Source organism: Berghia stephanieae, chromosome 4, assembly GCF_034508935.2.
Source record: "Berghia stephanieae isolate SIO BIC M18660-M18661 chromosome 4, UCSD_Bste_1.3, whole genome shotgun sequence".
NCBI classification, from domain to species: domain Eukaryota; kingdom Metazoa; phylum Mollusca; class Gastropoda; order Nudibranchia; family Aeolidiidae; genus Berghia; species Berghia stephanieae.
This window is the reverse complement of record NC_088363.1, coordinates 33,221,172-33,238,424: the sequence shown is the minus strand read 5'-3', so window position 1 is coordinate 33,238,424 and position 17,253 is coordinate 33,221,172. Positions and strand designations below refer to the sequence as shown.

Sequence of the window (17,253 nt, the reverse complement as noted above, 5' to 3'; positions counted from 1 at the left end):
AAAATATATATATATTATATATATATATATATATATATATATATATATATATATATATATATATATATATATATATATATATATATATATATATATATATATCATATTGATTGTGTGTAGGACACACTTGATAAACGGTTTTATTTGTTAGTCACCCTTGATAAAATAGGTGTGATAAATATTCAAGATTAAGTTTTTAGAGTAGCGTCTGTTGGGGTATCAGATAAAGCCAAGAAAATATTATTCGCGAAGTTATCTAAAAATTATAACCAAAGCAATCATACTTTCTGACTGATAATGTTAAGAGTATTTTTCTCACAGCTTTAGATAGTCCTTAGACTGTTATCTATTTATTTATTTATTTACCAGCCATTTTTCTCCAACTTTTATTGGGTAGCTGGGTTTTTAAGATCTACTGGGAAGTACTTTACGATAGACTATCGTCATGTGGAGAAGGTAACTAGCAATTTGCTATCTCTTGTTTGATTAAGGAGCCGGGATTGATTCCGGCTCCATGGAGGCTATAGCCTGAAGGACTTTAAAAAAATATCTTTTAAATGAAAGTCTGACATTTGTTACCTATTGCCCCAAAAGGGTATTATGCCGGAATGATTTAGATGCTAAAATTTGAATTTTTAATCAAATCTATGAGAATTAGGTGAAGTTTTTTTTTTATGTTACGAGTATATTTAGAGACACGAATATGAATAAGATTTACTAAACTGGTAAAAACTAAAATTTATCCGGATTTCTTGTCATTTTATAACTAAAATCCTGTTTTTCTTTTTGTCTCCTGGTTTACTCCGGCATTACACCGTTTCGATGAGAAGGGTGACATTTGATTTTAAAAACAGACTATATAAGCGTCTGACCGTAGATTTGTGTTTGGGTATTGGCTTGGAAGAAAACTAATGAAGAAGTATTAGAGCAAACTGAAACTAAAAGGTTACTAATTCTACAATAAGAAAAAGACAAATGCGATTATTAGGGCACCTAAATCGACATAAATGTATTGAACATCTTGCTCTCACAGGAAAGATAGAAGATAAAAAGAGTAAAGGTAGACCAAGAAAAACATATTTGAATAGTTTGAACACCTGGGTGACAAGTAGTGAAAAATTCTGTAACTTTCTTCATATTTTTTAGCACCTTATTTTAAATCTATCGCAAGCTGCTAGAAGCTGTTGATTGACTGTAAAAAGTGTTGAACAAAAATTATTATAAAAGCTTTTAAAAAATAACCAAGTATTTATTACGGAATGTTCAGGGCTAAAAACCCTTCATCAGACGAACTATCTTACAACTTTTAAAATATCTTTGTATAATATATCTCGACATTGAAATAACCTGTCTGATGTTCTTTTTTTCTAAAGTGTGAGGAAGAGTGAAATCTATCAAATGATGTACATTTAACCATATTTGTTTAATCATTTTCAATCTGGGTAAGGAGCGGGGGGGGGGAGGGGGGGGGGGGCTGATCTTAGTCACCCCCCATTCCACGGTAGGTGGTGGTGAAAATATTAAAGCCGTCTTTCAAATATTATAAGAAAAACTGATGTTTTTATTTTTTTTTTTTTATATATTGTCCATTATTTTTGCAGTCACCCGAAGGAAGAAAGGAGGTGAGATTCCATTTACATTGGCATTACTGTATTTATATATAATGTAACGTGTGTAGATGGATGCCTGCATGCACATCATTATATTATTATATCACATGTTATGTGTTATTATCATTGTCATTACAATAATATATGTCAATAGCTGTCATACATCACGCAGGGGTCAAAGGTCGCTTGAAGTTTTTACCAGTGCCGTTTACTTTATTTTTTTTGGGTTAGAAGGGGGAAGGGGGGGGGGGGGGGGGGGGGGGGGGGGGGGGGGGTCATCTTTTATTTTCTTTATGGCTTTTTAAAGTGAATTTGCTTTTTTTTTTCTTCATCGACATCATTATCTTTATTACCATCATCACCAACATCAACACTGTCATAATCATCATCGTCATAATCATCATCGCCATCATCATCATCATCACAAGCACCGCCACCAGCATCGTCCCCCTTTACCATATCACTACCGTTACTTCCACTATCACAACAACCCCAACCAACACAACCACCACCACCTTCATCATCATCATCCACTTATTATCAGCATCTGTATCTTCATACATATTATAAGAAATAATCGTGCCTCTTTTGACCCCTGAATCCTGTTATAATAGAGTGGCGACCCACCCTATCGGCTGTGTTTGTGTTTGTACCCCCTCCCCCCCCCCCCCCCCCCCCCCCCCCCCCCCCCCCCAAAAAAAAGTAAATAAATAAAAATAAATAAATAAGATCCATTTTGTAGCATACATATGAAGAAAACCTACCTCAAAGAATAATAATTATATTTCATATAATGGGTTTTACGGTTATTAATTTGTCTGCTATTTTTCTTTTATTTGTTTTTATTTACTCCTTTTCATATTTTTCTTCTTGACTTCTCTTATCATAGTTTCTTTTCTTTCTATCTCTCTGATTCTTTTTCTTTTCTTCTCTCTCTCTCTCTCTCTCTCTCATCTCTCTCTCTTTCTCTCTCTCTCTCTCTCTCTCTCTTCTCCCTCTCTCTCTCTCTGTTATATATATCTCTCTCATCTCTCTCTCTCTCTTCTCTCTCTCTCTCTCTCTCTCTCTCTCTCTCTCTCTCTCTCTCTCTTCTCTCTCTCTCTCTCCTCTCTCTCTCTCTCTCTCTCCTCTCTCTCTCTCTCTCTCTCTCTCTCTCTTCTCTCTCTCTCTCTTCTCTCCTCTCTCCTCTCTCTCCTCTCTTCTCTCCTCTCCCTCCTCTCTCTCTCTCCTCTCTCTCTCTCTCTCTCTCTCTCTCTCTCTCTCTCTCTCCTCTCTCTCTCTCTCTCTCCTCTCCTCCTCCTCTCTCTCTCTCTCTCTCCTCTCTCTCTCCTCTCTCTCCTCTCTCCTCTCTCTCTCCTCTCCTCTCTCTCCTCTCCTCTCTCTCTCTCTTTTTTTTTTTTTATTTTATTTATATATTTTTTTTTTTTTTTTTTTTTTTTTTTTTTTTTTTTCGCCACACGTTCTTTCTCTTTCTGTGATTCGATATTGACGTGCAAAAAGAAAAATAAGAAGATAACAAACAAATAACAAAAAACACCCCTTTCATAAAAAAAAGTAATTAAAAATTCAAAAGTCCCACGACAAACAGACAAACACATAACATCAACAAAACAAAAATATATTCAGGTGTAATATCGGGAGTTTTTATTATAATTTTGTGCTGAAGGTTTTTACATACACACTTACACTACACACTTATACTCATGGGGGGCACGTTATTATTTTTATTCGTGTTCAGATGTCTTCGTTATGTTTTAACAACAAACAATAATGATGATGATGATGTTAATGATAGTAATAATAATAATAATAATAATAATAATAATAATAATAATTAATAATAATAATAATAATAATAATAATAATACTAATAATAATAATAAATAATAATTTTATAATAATAATAATGATGATGATGATGATGATGATGATGATGATGATGATGATGATGATGATGATGATGATGATGATGATAATCTCTGTCTCGGGTCCCACGTGCACTTATTTACAGGTCTGATAACCCAATGCCTTATGGGCTCTTTGTTGTAATGAAAATCTTTATAAAATGACGCAAAATAGTGTCCATTACAACAAGATTAAACTAGGCCCATAAATGGGTTCTGATATCAGACCTGCATATATGTACACGTCGGTCTCACTCATGATAAAAATGATAATTCTGTTTATGTAAATGATAATGGTGAATCACAGCTGCATGCATGTTCATGTTTCGTCAAGTTCGTGATTATCTTTGGGTCTCTCTTTGACATTAAAAGAATGAATTTATTTTAAACATTGTAAAGACAACACGACAATACAAAGCAAACAGATAAACTCAAATTACTATGCTACGGGCGTAAGTAAAGCATGGCTTTCATAATACAATGTATTTTATAGCGTGTCCTACTCTGACAAAACAGATTTTTTAAAAAATTGTCAGAAAACTTTTATATCATCTATACATCGTTTAAGCCAAATTTGTCAAAAAGTCTCAAACCTGAGAATTCTTTAAAAAACTGTTTTTTTTTATATGTCACATGTTTGTCAATTTTTGACAGATTTTGGTGGAAAGGTGGTTGGGTGGGGTGAGTGGGAGGCTATCTTGACCGATCGAATTAGGAAGCAGGCTTTGCTGGCTCTAAGATTTAAAAAAAAATATGAATGGGCGTTTATGAAATAGTGCTAGTGCTAGACAAAGCAGAGTAAAAGAGTAAAAGTACAAGAGAAAATAATCCCAAAACATCAACCTGCCTCTATCTGGGCATCGGACCTCAACTATGCCGTACTCTGGAAAAAAAAACCAACACATTTTAGAAATTTGGCCAGAAAACTCGTCCTTCAAATTTTATGGATCGATTTAAATGACCCTCGTGCTAGCAAAAACTTTTAAACCTAGCATTTAAAAAAATAATTTTGGACGCATTTTTTTTTCTTCATAGATTAAAAAAAAAAAAGATTATTTTTGTTTTGTTTTGTTTCTGGGTCTGCTTTCTACGGTCTGACCGAAGCCTTGGTAGACTATAGTCTGACCGTAGCCTTTGTAAACATTGACCAACATATTACGTCAATATTAATGTAGATAGAAGGATGTTGACGTCACTCGGGTCTTTGTTATTGTTTTTTTTGCCATCCACGTTTATGAGTAATTCTCACTTAACTGGATTATCCAGACTATAAAAGTTCATGGTTACAAAGTTTTTGTATGTTGGTCCGTAAAACTTCCGGATGGCAATGTTGTGAGCTTCTTAGCCAAGCGCATTTGAATTATACAAGGCCAGGTCAGCAATAGAAAGCAATAAATCATGAGTTGTCTTGAACTGACCTTAAATATGACGTCTAAATAAAAGTTCAGGCCATAATAAGTGAACGATCTATCTGTCACAGTAAAGGTTGTTCACAATTATCTTATTAAATTTTATTTTATTAAGAACTGAATTCATCTCACTCCAGTTATATTTCGGTAGGCTTAGATAAACTTTACCTTCTAATATTAGATCGTCTTTCCTTTTATAGCCTTCCCTCGAATTAATTTCTAATTAGTGAATACTTTTCGTTCTACATTCTGTCACTTAGCCACTTATTATAAAAGCTGATAGGTCTAACACTCTACACTCACTTTCTCTCCACAATCTATGCCGGACGGCCAGTCGCTCTATTCCTATATATATACTGGAAGATTTTTATCTTTTGGGACTTTGTAGATATTATATCTACACCATTAAGACGCCGGAGCTTTTAACTTTGATTGTATAATCTTCAAGGATCAAACCCAAGCCCGCTGTCAAAGGACTACACAATAACTTCTTACCAATTGCCTGGAAGTGGAATTTTACGAGTCCAATCCTGTTATCAGAGGAATAGATCATCCAAGCCCATCAACTGCCTGGAAACGTAAACTTATGAACCTGACATATTATCATAAGTTACGTAAAATATTCATATCTCTATTTGTAACTGCCACGATCACTGTTTATCTCTTTTAATTAAATTTCATCATTATTTTTATTTCATTGTAAACAAATCGTTAATTGTTTTTCATTTATAGTAACTAGTAAATTCTGGGGCCTCATTCTACATATATCTTTATGCATAGTCGAGTAGCTCTTTACTCACTTGAGACTCTGACACTATCACTGTTTCATACACATCCTTTCGGATTTTTGTAATGAAAGAAAATGCGTTTTGTCAAGGTCGAACGGCAGTATTATTAATTTGATGAATAAGTCAGACACTTAAAATATGTTGTCATCTTGCCAAGATACGGTAAATCCTTTTATCCATTCATATAGGCTTTTTATTTTGGTGGTTTGGTCATCGCTATAGCATGTTGTTGTCATGTTGTCTCATTGCCTTTATTTACTCATCTTTCAACGCATCATTGTTTGTTTTTGTTTTTGTTTGTTTGTTTTTACTTTGTTTATTATTTTTAAAATTCATTTTCTTTTCGATTTTCCCCTTTTATTTTAGTCTGATTTTTAATTATTTTTTAAAATTCATGTTTGTTTGTTTTTTGCCTGGGCATGATTTTGATGTTGCACTTGTTCGATTTCAAACAATTGATTGCATGGTTTTGTTTATTTGAATTTATTTTTTTTGTTTCAGCATGATGTAGATTGTTGTATTGGTATTGTAAACAACAACAATAACAACAACAACAAAAAATATAAAATTGAAAAATTAAAAAAAAAAACAAAAAACAAAAACAAACTCTAGCTAGCCCAGATGTTAGAGTGCTTGCCTTACACTCAAAGGGACCGAGATCGCCTGGCTGAAGTCGAGATTTTTTCTGACACCCCCCCCCCCCCCCTCCCCCTCTCTTCACCCAGCAATTATTCGGTAGCATGTTTTGTTAGATCTGGAGGAAAGTACTTTGCGATAGACTAGCGTTCTATCCAAAGGGTAGCAAGCATTTTTTAACTGTCCGGGATAAACTCCGGCTCCATGGGTCAAATGTCTTTGAAGGACTATACTTATATTTAGTCAGTAATATGTGTTGTAATGACCATAGATAACTGGTGATTTACTTACGGGAGTCAAGGGGCCGAATATATAGTACGTACTATGTTTTTTTGTGTGCCGTCTTTGCTACTGTAATCCTTTAAATGCGGGAATTGATTTTATTTTAACTTGGCAACGTCTTAATATAGGCAAACTATTGTCTGAAAACGCCATTCTTGCGTCGGGTTGAACCAGATGCTTGGAATTCCCCATTACACTTGACATTACTTGTCATGTCCTGCCCTACATGTTAAGTGTTGCTGTTGGCCAGGGACCCCTTGTAGCGCGCTTTGAGCACGTTTAGTGGATATTGCGCCATATAAAACCTTAATTTTATTTTTAATTTACTTAGACCCTTCACCTCGGCTGAATCATAGGCCATCGACGAATCCCTTCCACCTTGTCCGGCTTTGTTCCACCTTCTCAGCTTCTCTCCGTGTAAAACCTTCGGTTTTCAGGTCCTGCAACAATGCCCTGCCCGGGCTATTTCTAGGCCGCCCTCTCTTTCTCGTTCCCTGCGAGTTCCACACTTGCCAGCCAAAGTCGTAAAATTATTAACAGGTAGTCCTTCTAAGCCATTAGATTAGGGCAATGGAGCTGGAGCTTAATCCCTGGTCCTTTAGTGGACAGTGGCAATTGCTTACTGTTACCCACGGACTCCAAGTCTATCGCAAATTACATAAGTCTTTAGCCAATTCTGACAGCTCCAGTCACCCAATCTCCGCTGGTCGGACAGTGGACCACATTTTTTTAAAAATAAGTAAAAGTAAATATCGAGTACGCATTGAATCGATACCATTCCCCTTTTTTGCTTGTGATGTCGAGTTGAATTAAGTGCTGCACCAACTTCGCTGACCGCTGCACTGTCAACGGCGATCTGCTGCTGTACTCTAAAAATTTATACACGTACATATTTTAAATTTTGACCAGAAAACTCGTTCTTCAAATATCGATCGATGAAAGCGATTCTCATCTTGTCAATTATTACTCGCAAACCTGGAACTTCCCGTGAAGACCCAGCTTGGGAGTTTTTGACAAGTTTAGGGCTGTTTTTTTAATTTTAGTCGGTCGATATTTGAGGGACGTGTTTTCCTGGCCAAAAGCTGGCTGACCGAATGTATTGGTTACCTCCCGTCATCTTTTGGTTTCTCCTGAGAGCGTACTCAGCGAGTACTGTTTATAATGCACCATGACTTGAGCTGCACACTTTCTCCCCCCTCTCTCTCTCTCCTCCCCCCCCCCCCCCCCCCCCCCCTCCCCCACCCTTCCAAACCTTCTCTGTTGTTCACCTTCCCCTTCCCTTCCCTCTTATTGCTGTGATAATTCCATTTTATTTTATATTAATGTATCTGTCATGATTTATGTACCTTAGATGATGGGTGGACCCATGATGATGATGATAATGATAATCATAATGATAATAATTCTGTTGAAGATGATAATATGCCATTATTATGATAGTAGGATCCTATTGTGTAAAAACTTTCTCATGGTGTGTGCCTTCTGTTCGGCTATTGTCTCCATCGATTTCCTATAAAGACGGTAACATGTGGGATGTAGGTAGAGATGCTCCATTGATTAATGATTTAGACATGTTTACACAACACTCATGCTCACAAACACACACACCCATATAAACACACACACACATATATATATATAAACACACACACACACACAAACACTCACATACACATATGAACGCACTCGTACACGGGTTGTTTTGATCGGCTACCGTCAAGCAGGTCATTGCTTATAATTACCGGACATAAGAACGTGTTCAATAGCGTTAGCGAGTCTGTCAGTTGTTTTTTCAATTGATGTTGTTGTTGTTGTTGTTGTTCAATTGTTGTTGTTGTTCAATTGTTTTTGTTTATGTTAATATTAATATTATCTTTACTGTTAAATTTTTAAAAGAACGTGTATTGTTTCCTTTAGCCCGTCAAAGTGGTGGCAACGACAATAAGATATGAAGTGAGTAGAAAAGTGCCAGAAGACAATAGAGAATAAAAATTATTTTTTTTCGCGCGGTGGTGGGGTTTGAACCTGCGACCTTATTGGTACGACATCTCCGCCTGGCAGGTGAGAGCGTGGCTCTACCGTGTGAGCTATCCACGAATACAAAAATATTCGTATCAAACCCAAAGTCATTTCTAGATCCCTCTCTCACCCACTTCTTGAGATCGCCGATTCGTTCACCACCATCGCGAAGTAATTTTGACCAGCAGTTAAGCTTAATAGCCAATATTCTCATCACAAACATATAACATAGAAACGATTGAGACATTGAGTATGCTCCGGTGTATGGGGTGAATTTTTAATTCAGAAAAGTGAGTGGAGCAGGCACTTATGTTGGTAACAACAAGATATGAAGTGAGTAGAAAAGTGCCAGAAGACAATAGAGAATAAAAAATTTTTTCGCGGCGGTGGTGGGTTTGAACCTGCGACCTTATTGGTACGACAACTCCGCCTGGCAGGTGAGAGCGTGGCTCTACCGTGTGAGCTATCCACGAACACAAAAATATTCGTTTCAAACCCAAAGTCATTTCTAGATCCCTCTCTCACCCACTTCTTGAGATCGCCGATTCGTTCACCACCATCGCGAAGTAATTTTGACCAGCAGTTAAGCTTAATAGCCAATATTCTCATCACAAACATATAACATAGAAACGATTGAGACATTGAGTATGCTCCGGTGTATGGGGTGAATTTTTAATTCAGAAAAGTGAGTGGAGCAGGCACTTATGTTGGTAACAACAAGATATGAAGTGAGTAGAAAAGTGCCAGAAGACAATAGAATAAAAAATTTTTTTCGCGGCGGTGGTGGGTTTGAACCTGCGACCTTATTGGTACGACAACTCCGCCTGGCAGGTGAGAGCGTGGCTCTACCGTGTGAGCTATCCACGAACACAAAAATATTCGTTTCAAACCCAAAGTCATTTCTAGATCCCTCTCTCACCCACTTCTTGAGATCGCCGATTCGTTCACCACCATCGCGAAGTAATTTTGACCAGCAGTTAAGCTTAATAGCCAATATTCTCATCACAAACATATAACATAGAAACGATTGAGACATTGAGTATGCTCCGGTGTATGGGGTCAATTTTTAATTCAGAAAAGTGAGTGGAGCAGGCACTTATGTTGGTAACAACAAGATATGAAGTGAGTAGAAAAGTGCCAGAAGACAAGGCGGAGTTGTCGTACCAATAAGGTCGCAGGTTCAAACCCCACCACCGCCGCGAAAAAAATTTTTATTCTCTATTGTCTTCTGGCACTTGTACTCAGACGTCTTTCACAACATCTCCATGAAAACAATCTATGGGAAAAATTTCAGTCAGCTTATCGTTCTTACCACAGCACAGAAACTGCTCTGTGCTGTGTTGCGAGTGATTTGCTTGATGTTTTAGATAAAGGTTCTGTTTCTCTTCTGACATTGTTAGACCTTTCGGCGGCGTTTGATACTATTGATCACGGTATTCTCATTAAACGACTTAATATAACTTTTGGCTTGTCTGGGACTGTCTTGCAGTGGTTTGAATCTTATTTAGATGGCAGAAAGCAACAGGTTATGATTTTAGATAAACTTTCTCGTCAACATACATTGTCTTTTGGTGTTCCTCAAGGCTCTGTTTTGGGTCCAATTCTTTTTGTTTTGTATACTTCTCCATTATCTAATGTCATCACTGGTCATGGGCTGCGCTATCATCTCTATGCAGATGATATGCAACTTTATGCTACTGATAAAACTAAAAATCTCGAAAATATTGTGAAACGTGTGGAAGAATGTGTGACGGATGTGAAAGAGTGGATGGATGCAAACAAATTGAAAATGAATGAGTAAAAAACAGAAGTGATGATTGTGGGAAATAGAGGACAGTTGAAGGTGAATGATGGTCTTGAGGTGTTGATTGGGGAGAAAAGATCAAAGTTTCAAAGACTGTGAAAAATTTGGGTGTCTATTTTGATTCAGAAATGAGAATGTCAGCTCACATTTCTGCTCTCTGTAAATCTTTATACTTTCAATTGAAGAAAATCAGTTCGATCCGTCAGTATATTGCAATTGGAACATGTAAAACATTGGTTGTTTCCCTCATTTTTTCGAAACTAGATTATTGTAACTCGCTGCTTGTCAACTTGCCTCAGGCTTCTATTAAACAATTACAACTGCTGCAAAACAGTGCAGCAAGATTAGTTTTTGGCAAAAAAAAATTTGATCATGCAACCCCTTTGTTGGCATCTCTCCATTGGTTGCCCATTGAAAAGCGCACATATTACAAAGCAGCGTGTCTTGTTTATAAGTGTTTGGCTGGTATAGGACCGGCATATCTCACAGATCACGTGGTCATGTGTAAATTTGAAAATTACACTTTAAGATCATGTAATGACCAAACGAAAATTTCGGAAAAAAGATCAAGAACAAAATTTGGTGATAGATCGTTTGCTTGTTTCGGCCCCAAGATTTGGAATGAACTGCCACGTGGTCTGAGGGAGTGCAAATCTTTGCCTACTTTTAAAAAGAATCTGAAGACACATTTTTACTGTATTTGTTTTTCTTGACTCTATATGAATCCTTGATTTGGCTATGAATTATTATTGTTGTTATTATTATTATTATTATTATTATTATTTTTTTTTTTTTTTTTTTTTTTTTTTTTCTTTTTTTTTTTTCACTTAAAATTGATATTTATATTGTAAAGTGCCCAGAGCTTGTGTTTTACACGAGAATGAGCGCTATATAAATGTGTATTATTATTATTATTATTATTATTATTACATCTCATCATCATATTTACATTTTGACACGGATCTTCACTATGTAGCAACCGGCATCGGGTTTTTGTAACCAAAATTACAAAGGCATAACCTAAACAATCTGGCAAACCTAATCCCGTCAACATTCAAGCGGATGTTACTGTATCATCCATAGATCATTATAAAGCTATTCAAGAGATGCGATAATTTACTCGTATGTATGTAGATATTATCGTTCTTAAAAAAATAAAATTATCAGACCTTTGCTACCTTTAAAAAATCCCTCAAAACTGAGATATTTAGCTCTACCTATCAAATAAATCGTTGATCTATATATATATATATATATATATATATATATATATATATATATATATATATATATATATATATATATATATATATATATATATATATATATGGAGGGAAACAGACAAATGTATAGTTTTGGGAGATTATATTTTTTCCATTGTACATCAGCTCTCTGTTATGCACTGTATTGTTTTGTTTACATATTATATATGATTTGTAAACACTTGAGTGTATCCCTCGTAGTTGGGACCTGTGCTTGTGTCTGGGTGAGATTTTTAGGTGATCTCAATTTAAGTACTTTGAAAGTGTGCTTTTGGAATCTACATCTGTTTCCTATTTGAACCAATTCCCCTTTGTCTTACTTTTTCTTGGTGCTTTAATTGTAATTCTAGACATTTTACTATCTCATTTACTTCCTTTCTGCTGGCGCTGATATGACTGTCACAGTAAAGATTGTTCACAATTATCTTATTAAATTTTATTTTATTAAGAACTGAATTCATCTCACTCCAGTTATATTTCGGTAGGCTTAGATAAACTTTACCTTCTAATATTAGATCGTCTTTCCTTTTATAGCCTTCCCTCGAATTAATTTCTAATTAGTGAATACTTTCGTTCTACATTCTGTCACGTAGCCACTTATTATAAAAGCTGATAGGTCTAACATTTGACACTCACTTTCTCTCCACAATCTATGCCGGACGGCCAGTCACTCTATTCCTATATATATATTGTAAGATTTTTATCTTTTGGGACTTTGTAGATATTATATCTACACCATTAAGACGCCGGAGCTTTTAACTTTGATTGTATAATCTTCAAGGATCAAACCCAAGCCCGCTGTACTACACTATAACCTCTTACCAATTGCCTGGAAGTGGAATTTTACGAGTCCAATCCTGTTATCAGAGGATCATCCAAGCCCATCAACTGCCTGGAAACGTAAACTTACGAACCTGAGATATTATCATAAGTTACGTAAAATATTCATATCTCTATTTGTAACTGCCACGATCACTGTTTATCTCTTTTAATTAAATTTCATCATTATTTTTATTTCATTGTAAACAAATCGTTAATTGTTTTTCATTTATAGTAACTAGTAAATTCTGGGGCCTCATTCTACATATATCTTTATGCATAGTCGAGTAGCTCTTTACTCACTTGAGACCATGACAATGACCTTAATGTAAATCCCTTAAAAACAAACAAACAAAAACCCTACCAGAGACGACTGACGTCAACTTCATTCGCTATATTTATCATGAGTAGTATACGCGCTGTATTATAATATTATTTTGAGTTGTTTGAGTCATGCCTCTGTACTGTGTGTCTCTGACCTCGTTTGGAACCAGGATATTATTTAATACGAGATTTCAGATTTGTTTTATAGTTGTCAATGAGACTAAATAAAGGGCTATCTATAGAATATTAGAGAGAAGGATAAACATAAAATAAAGTAAAATGAAATAATAATAATATACTCTCTTACCTTGGAGTTTATTTTGCTTCCGTAGCGTTGGACAGTGGCAAGGGAAGACAGTGATTACTTGGTGATTAAATTAAATTAAATTATTTAATTAAATTTCCTTAATTCATCCCATTGGGGAAATTTTCCATAAGGGTCTATTCCAAGGGAAGAGTGGAATAACTCAGGCGTCAACCGCAGTGCAGCGCGCGCCGCAAACTTGAGTAAGGGCGAGGTGACTTGCTCAAGGCCACACAACGCTACGGGTATTCGAACTCGGTACCTTTCGGGTACGAAGCCCCTAAAGATACTAAGCTGCTAGAAGCTTTGGACGATCAATCCAAGATCTCATTGAAGACAGGACGTGCCATATTATACTTTTCTGCCGTCTATCTGGTTTTTAAGCAATGTGATTATGTTTTTGTTTTTGTTGTTGGCTGAAGAAGGATTTTGAGCCCGAAACGTTCCGCATTTGGTATTTTGTTCTTTTTTGAAACAGTAACTTCTTACACGTCGGATAGAATGTAAGTCTATTGCATAGTACTTTCTGCCAGATCTAATAGACCTCGCTATCTTGTTACTAAGTGGCAAATACTACATACATTTTCATATTATAGTAATTGAAAAAACAACTTTAAGATCACATTATTATAGCTTACATCCCGACATAATATCGTCGTGAGGCGACGAGTACATATATATGCAGGTTTGACATCCGAACCCACTTATGGGCCCAGGTAAACATTGTTGGAATTGTAACGGACAATATTGTGCGTCATTTTTGAGATTTCCATTACAGTAATAATCGCATAAGGATACTTGGGTTGCCAGACCTGTAAATAGGTCACGTTGTCTTGAGACGATAGGTTACATTCACTGCGTCGCCCCATTATCTTCTGAGCGATCTCTTTGTTCCCGGCCTTCATTCTGTCAAGCCATTGTGGAAAGGAAAACCAATTAAACCTACTTTTAAACCTGTCATGTTCGCCGATCTTCTTTAAAACAAACCGTATTCGTCAATCGTCTTAGATAAAGACTTGACAGTAAATATGTATATATATATATATATATATATATATATATATATATATATATATATATATATATATATATATATATATATATATATAAAGAATAAAAGAAAAGAAAAGAAAATAAACATAAAAGGAAAAGAGAAGGCTGTGGAGAGGCAGAAAGTGAGATAGATGGATAGAGATAGACAGGTAGGTAGGTAATTAGTGGATAAGTAGAGAGAGGAGAGAGAGAGAGAGAGAGAGAGAGAGAGAGAGAGAGAGAGAGAGAGAGAGAGAGAGAGACCCAAAAAAAATACCGTATATATGTAAAGAATCCTCTAACTCAAATATCAATCGATTCATAGTGACTCTCAACTTGCCGGAAAGACTCAACCTGCCTGGTGAGACAGACACCAAAGAAGTGTCAAGTTTGCGACCTTTACACTGCACATCAGTTTCGAGTCAGTTGGTAGGTTTTAAAGGACAGATCCCACATTTGAAAAAGGTTTACACAAATTTATTTGTATGCCTTTCAAAAGCAACCCCCCCCCCCCCCCCCCCCCCCCCCCCCGCAAAAAAACCAACCCCCCCCCCCCCCCAAAAAAAAAAAAAAAAAAAATACACGAAAAGCAAACAAAAGAAGAGAAAAACAAAAAAACAAAACACACAAAAAAAACTATATAAAATAAAACCCAACAAAATATTTAGAAAACAAACAACTAAAATAGTAATAAACTTCTTTTACTTTAAGATCATTGTTTTCTTTTTCCTTTTCTTTTAAAGATTAAAACGTTTAAATGAGACACTGCCATTGTATGCTGTACTAAACTTGACATGGACATCAAAGGAAAAAGACATTGAACACGTGACGTTTTAGAGGAAAGAAAGTAAAAAGGATGTCCCTGTTTATTATTGTCCTCAATACCATCTTTTTGAAGTAAGCGTTTTCTGGACAAAATGATGATGATGGTGGTGGTGGTGGTAATGATAGTAGTAGTGTAGTAGTAGTAGTAGTAGTAGTAGTAGTAGTTGTTGTTGTTGTTGTTGTTGTTGTTGTTGTTGTTGTTGTTGTGGTAGTAGTAGTAGTAGTAGTAGTAGTAGTAGTAATAGTAGTAGTAGTAGTAGTAAAAGATAGCAGTTGTGGTAGTGGTAGTAGTAGTAAAAATAGTAGTAGTGGTGGTGGTAATGATAGTAGTAGTAGTAGTAGTAGTAGTAGCCGTAGTAGTAGTAGTCGTCGTTTGTATAGCTTATGTGTTCTATACAACAGAGCATTAAAAGAAAACTGCCAGAATACATAATAAACTATAGCATAATAATTAGTAGTAGTAGTAGTAGTATAGTAAAAGATAGCAGTTGTGGTAGTGTAGTAGTAGTAAAAATAGTAGTAGTGGTGGTGGTAATGATAGTAATAGTAGTAGTAGTAGTAGTAGTAGTAGTAGTAGTAGTAGTAGTAGTAGTAGTCGTCGTTTGTATAGCTTATGTGTTCTATACAACAGAGCAATTAAAAGAAAACTGCCAGAATACATAATTGTATCCAGCATCCGCCATCATGATAGCTTAAGGCAGTAAAATGACATATGTTTTCATGAGAGTGGCCTTGTAAGTTTGTTAGCAGTCCTTGTATTCACAGTCCATGGCAATGGGCAATACTTAATCCACACTTTCGATTTCTTCCTTGTTCATACATAATGGATATTTGATTGTGCTTGTCACTTTAATATCTTATCTATCTATCTATCTATCTATCTATCTATCTATCTATCTATCTATCTATCTATCTATCTGTCTAACTAACCGGTGTACGTTTTAGTCAGATTCCAATTATGAAGATTCATTCTTTTCTGGATAAGTAAGACTCTCCCGTCATAATTAATTTACTTCCCGGATGTCTGTCGTCGTGAATTCATAAACCGCCCCCGCCCGTATCCTTCATTAAGTATATAACGAAGGATACGCCCCACCCCTACCCCTTCATTCTCAGGACTAAATATCTTTTCACAGGACTTTATGCATGCCTGGCTTAAATTTCTAAAACCGTTAAAATTTTTATGTATCAATTGCACCCAACGTTCTTTTGTTTGTTGTCAAAGGGAGTATTATAATATGAGTTATGGTGAAGTCAAAGACAGGGATTTTTCCCCCAGGTGCATGTGTCAGCAAAAAAGTACACGTCGGATTTCCCCTATCTAAAATTGTAAAAACTTGAGCTTTTATATTGGGCATTATCCACTAAACGTGCTCAAAGCGCTTTACAAGGGCCAACGACAACACTTAACATATAGGACGAGACACGACGCCTGTAAGGTGAATTTTTTTTCCCCTCGTAAATCATCTCTCTATTTTTGTTTTTGAACACGTCTTGTCAACATTTGAATGCAATCCTCTCAGTAGGATTATGTGCTGGTGTCTGGATGAGTCTTTTAGGTGAATTTGACATTAAAACTCAATTTTCTTGATAAAATTTTCATTCCGACATATGAATTTAATACCGTTTTCAGATAGCGGGTCACACATGTGAATAAGTAACTGGGTGGGGTTCCTGACCTTCCATAATGAGCAGGGAGATACTTGCTGTGTCTCCTATCCCCCTATATCTTTTGTCCAATTGCTGTCTGTCTTTGTCTTGGAATTAGATTACTTAGTTTTTGTCCTGACCCTAGCCGGAGTCATTGGCTGGGAGGGAAACAGTCGAATTTGTAGTTGTAGTTTTGGGAGATGATTTTTTTCCTTGTAAATCATCTCTCTGTTAGTGTTTTTTTTTAAATTCTTAACAATGATTGTAAAAAAAAATTGATTATTCTCTTAGTGAGACTTATTCTGTGTCTGGGAGACTTTTAAGTGATCTCAATCTAAGACACATATGTGATCTTGAATCAAATCTTCCCTATTTAATCATCCTTGTCTTCCTTTTCTCAATCTAATTGTCCATCTAGAATGTTTTTAACTATCCAATTTCTTCCTTTTGACTGGCGCCAATATAACCTAAATGTGTTGCAAGCGCCGTAAAACCTTTTAAAAAACATAAAACAAAAACAAACAAAAAAACAAAACAAAACAGGTGAAGTGACTGCAATAACCCCGAGTTCCAAATTCTAGGAAT

General features: G+C 35.8%; 1 protein-coding gene across 8 annotated transcripts in view; it reads left to right on the top strand.

Moving 5' to 3' along the window:
* The window catches only part of LOC144970444 (arf-GAP with Rho-GAP domain, ANK repeat and PH domain-containing protein 1-like), a 152,015-nt gene that overhangs the window by 12,015 nt on the left and 122,747 nt on the right, over window positions 1–17,253 (top strand). For 2 of the 8 annotated variants that reach the window (XM_078910092.1, XM_078910094.1), the window contains exon 3: window positions 1,602–1,622. The exons of the other annotated variants lie outside the window; for them this stretch is intronic. In XM_078910092.1, the coding sequence (XP_078766218.1) occupies window positions 1,602–1,622 (21 nt within the window). The remainder of the gene's footprint in view (window positions 1–1,601; window positions 1,623–17,253) is intronic. 8 annotated transcript variants of the gene reach the window in all.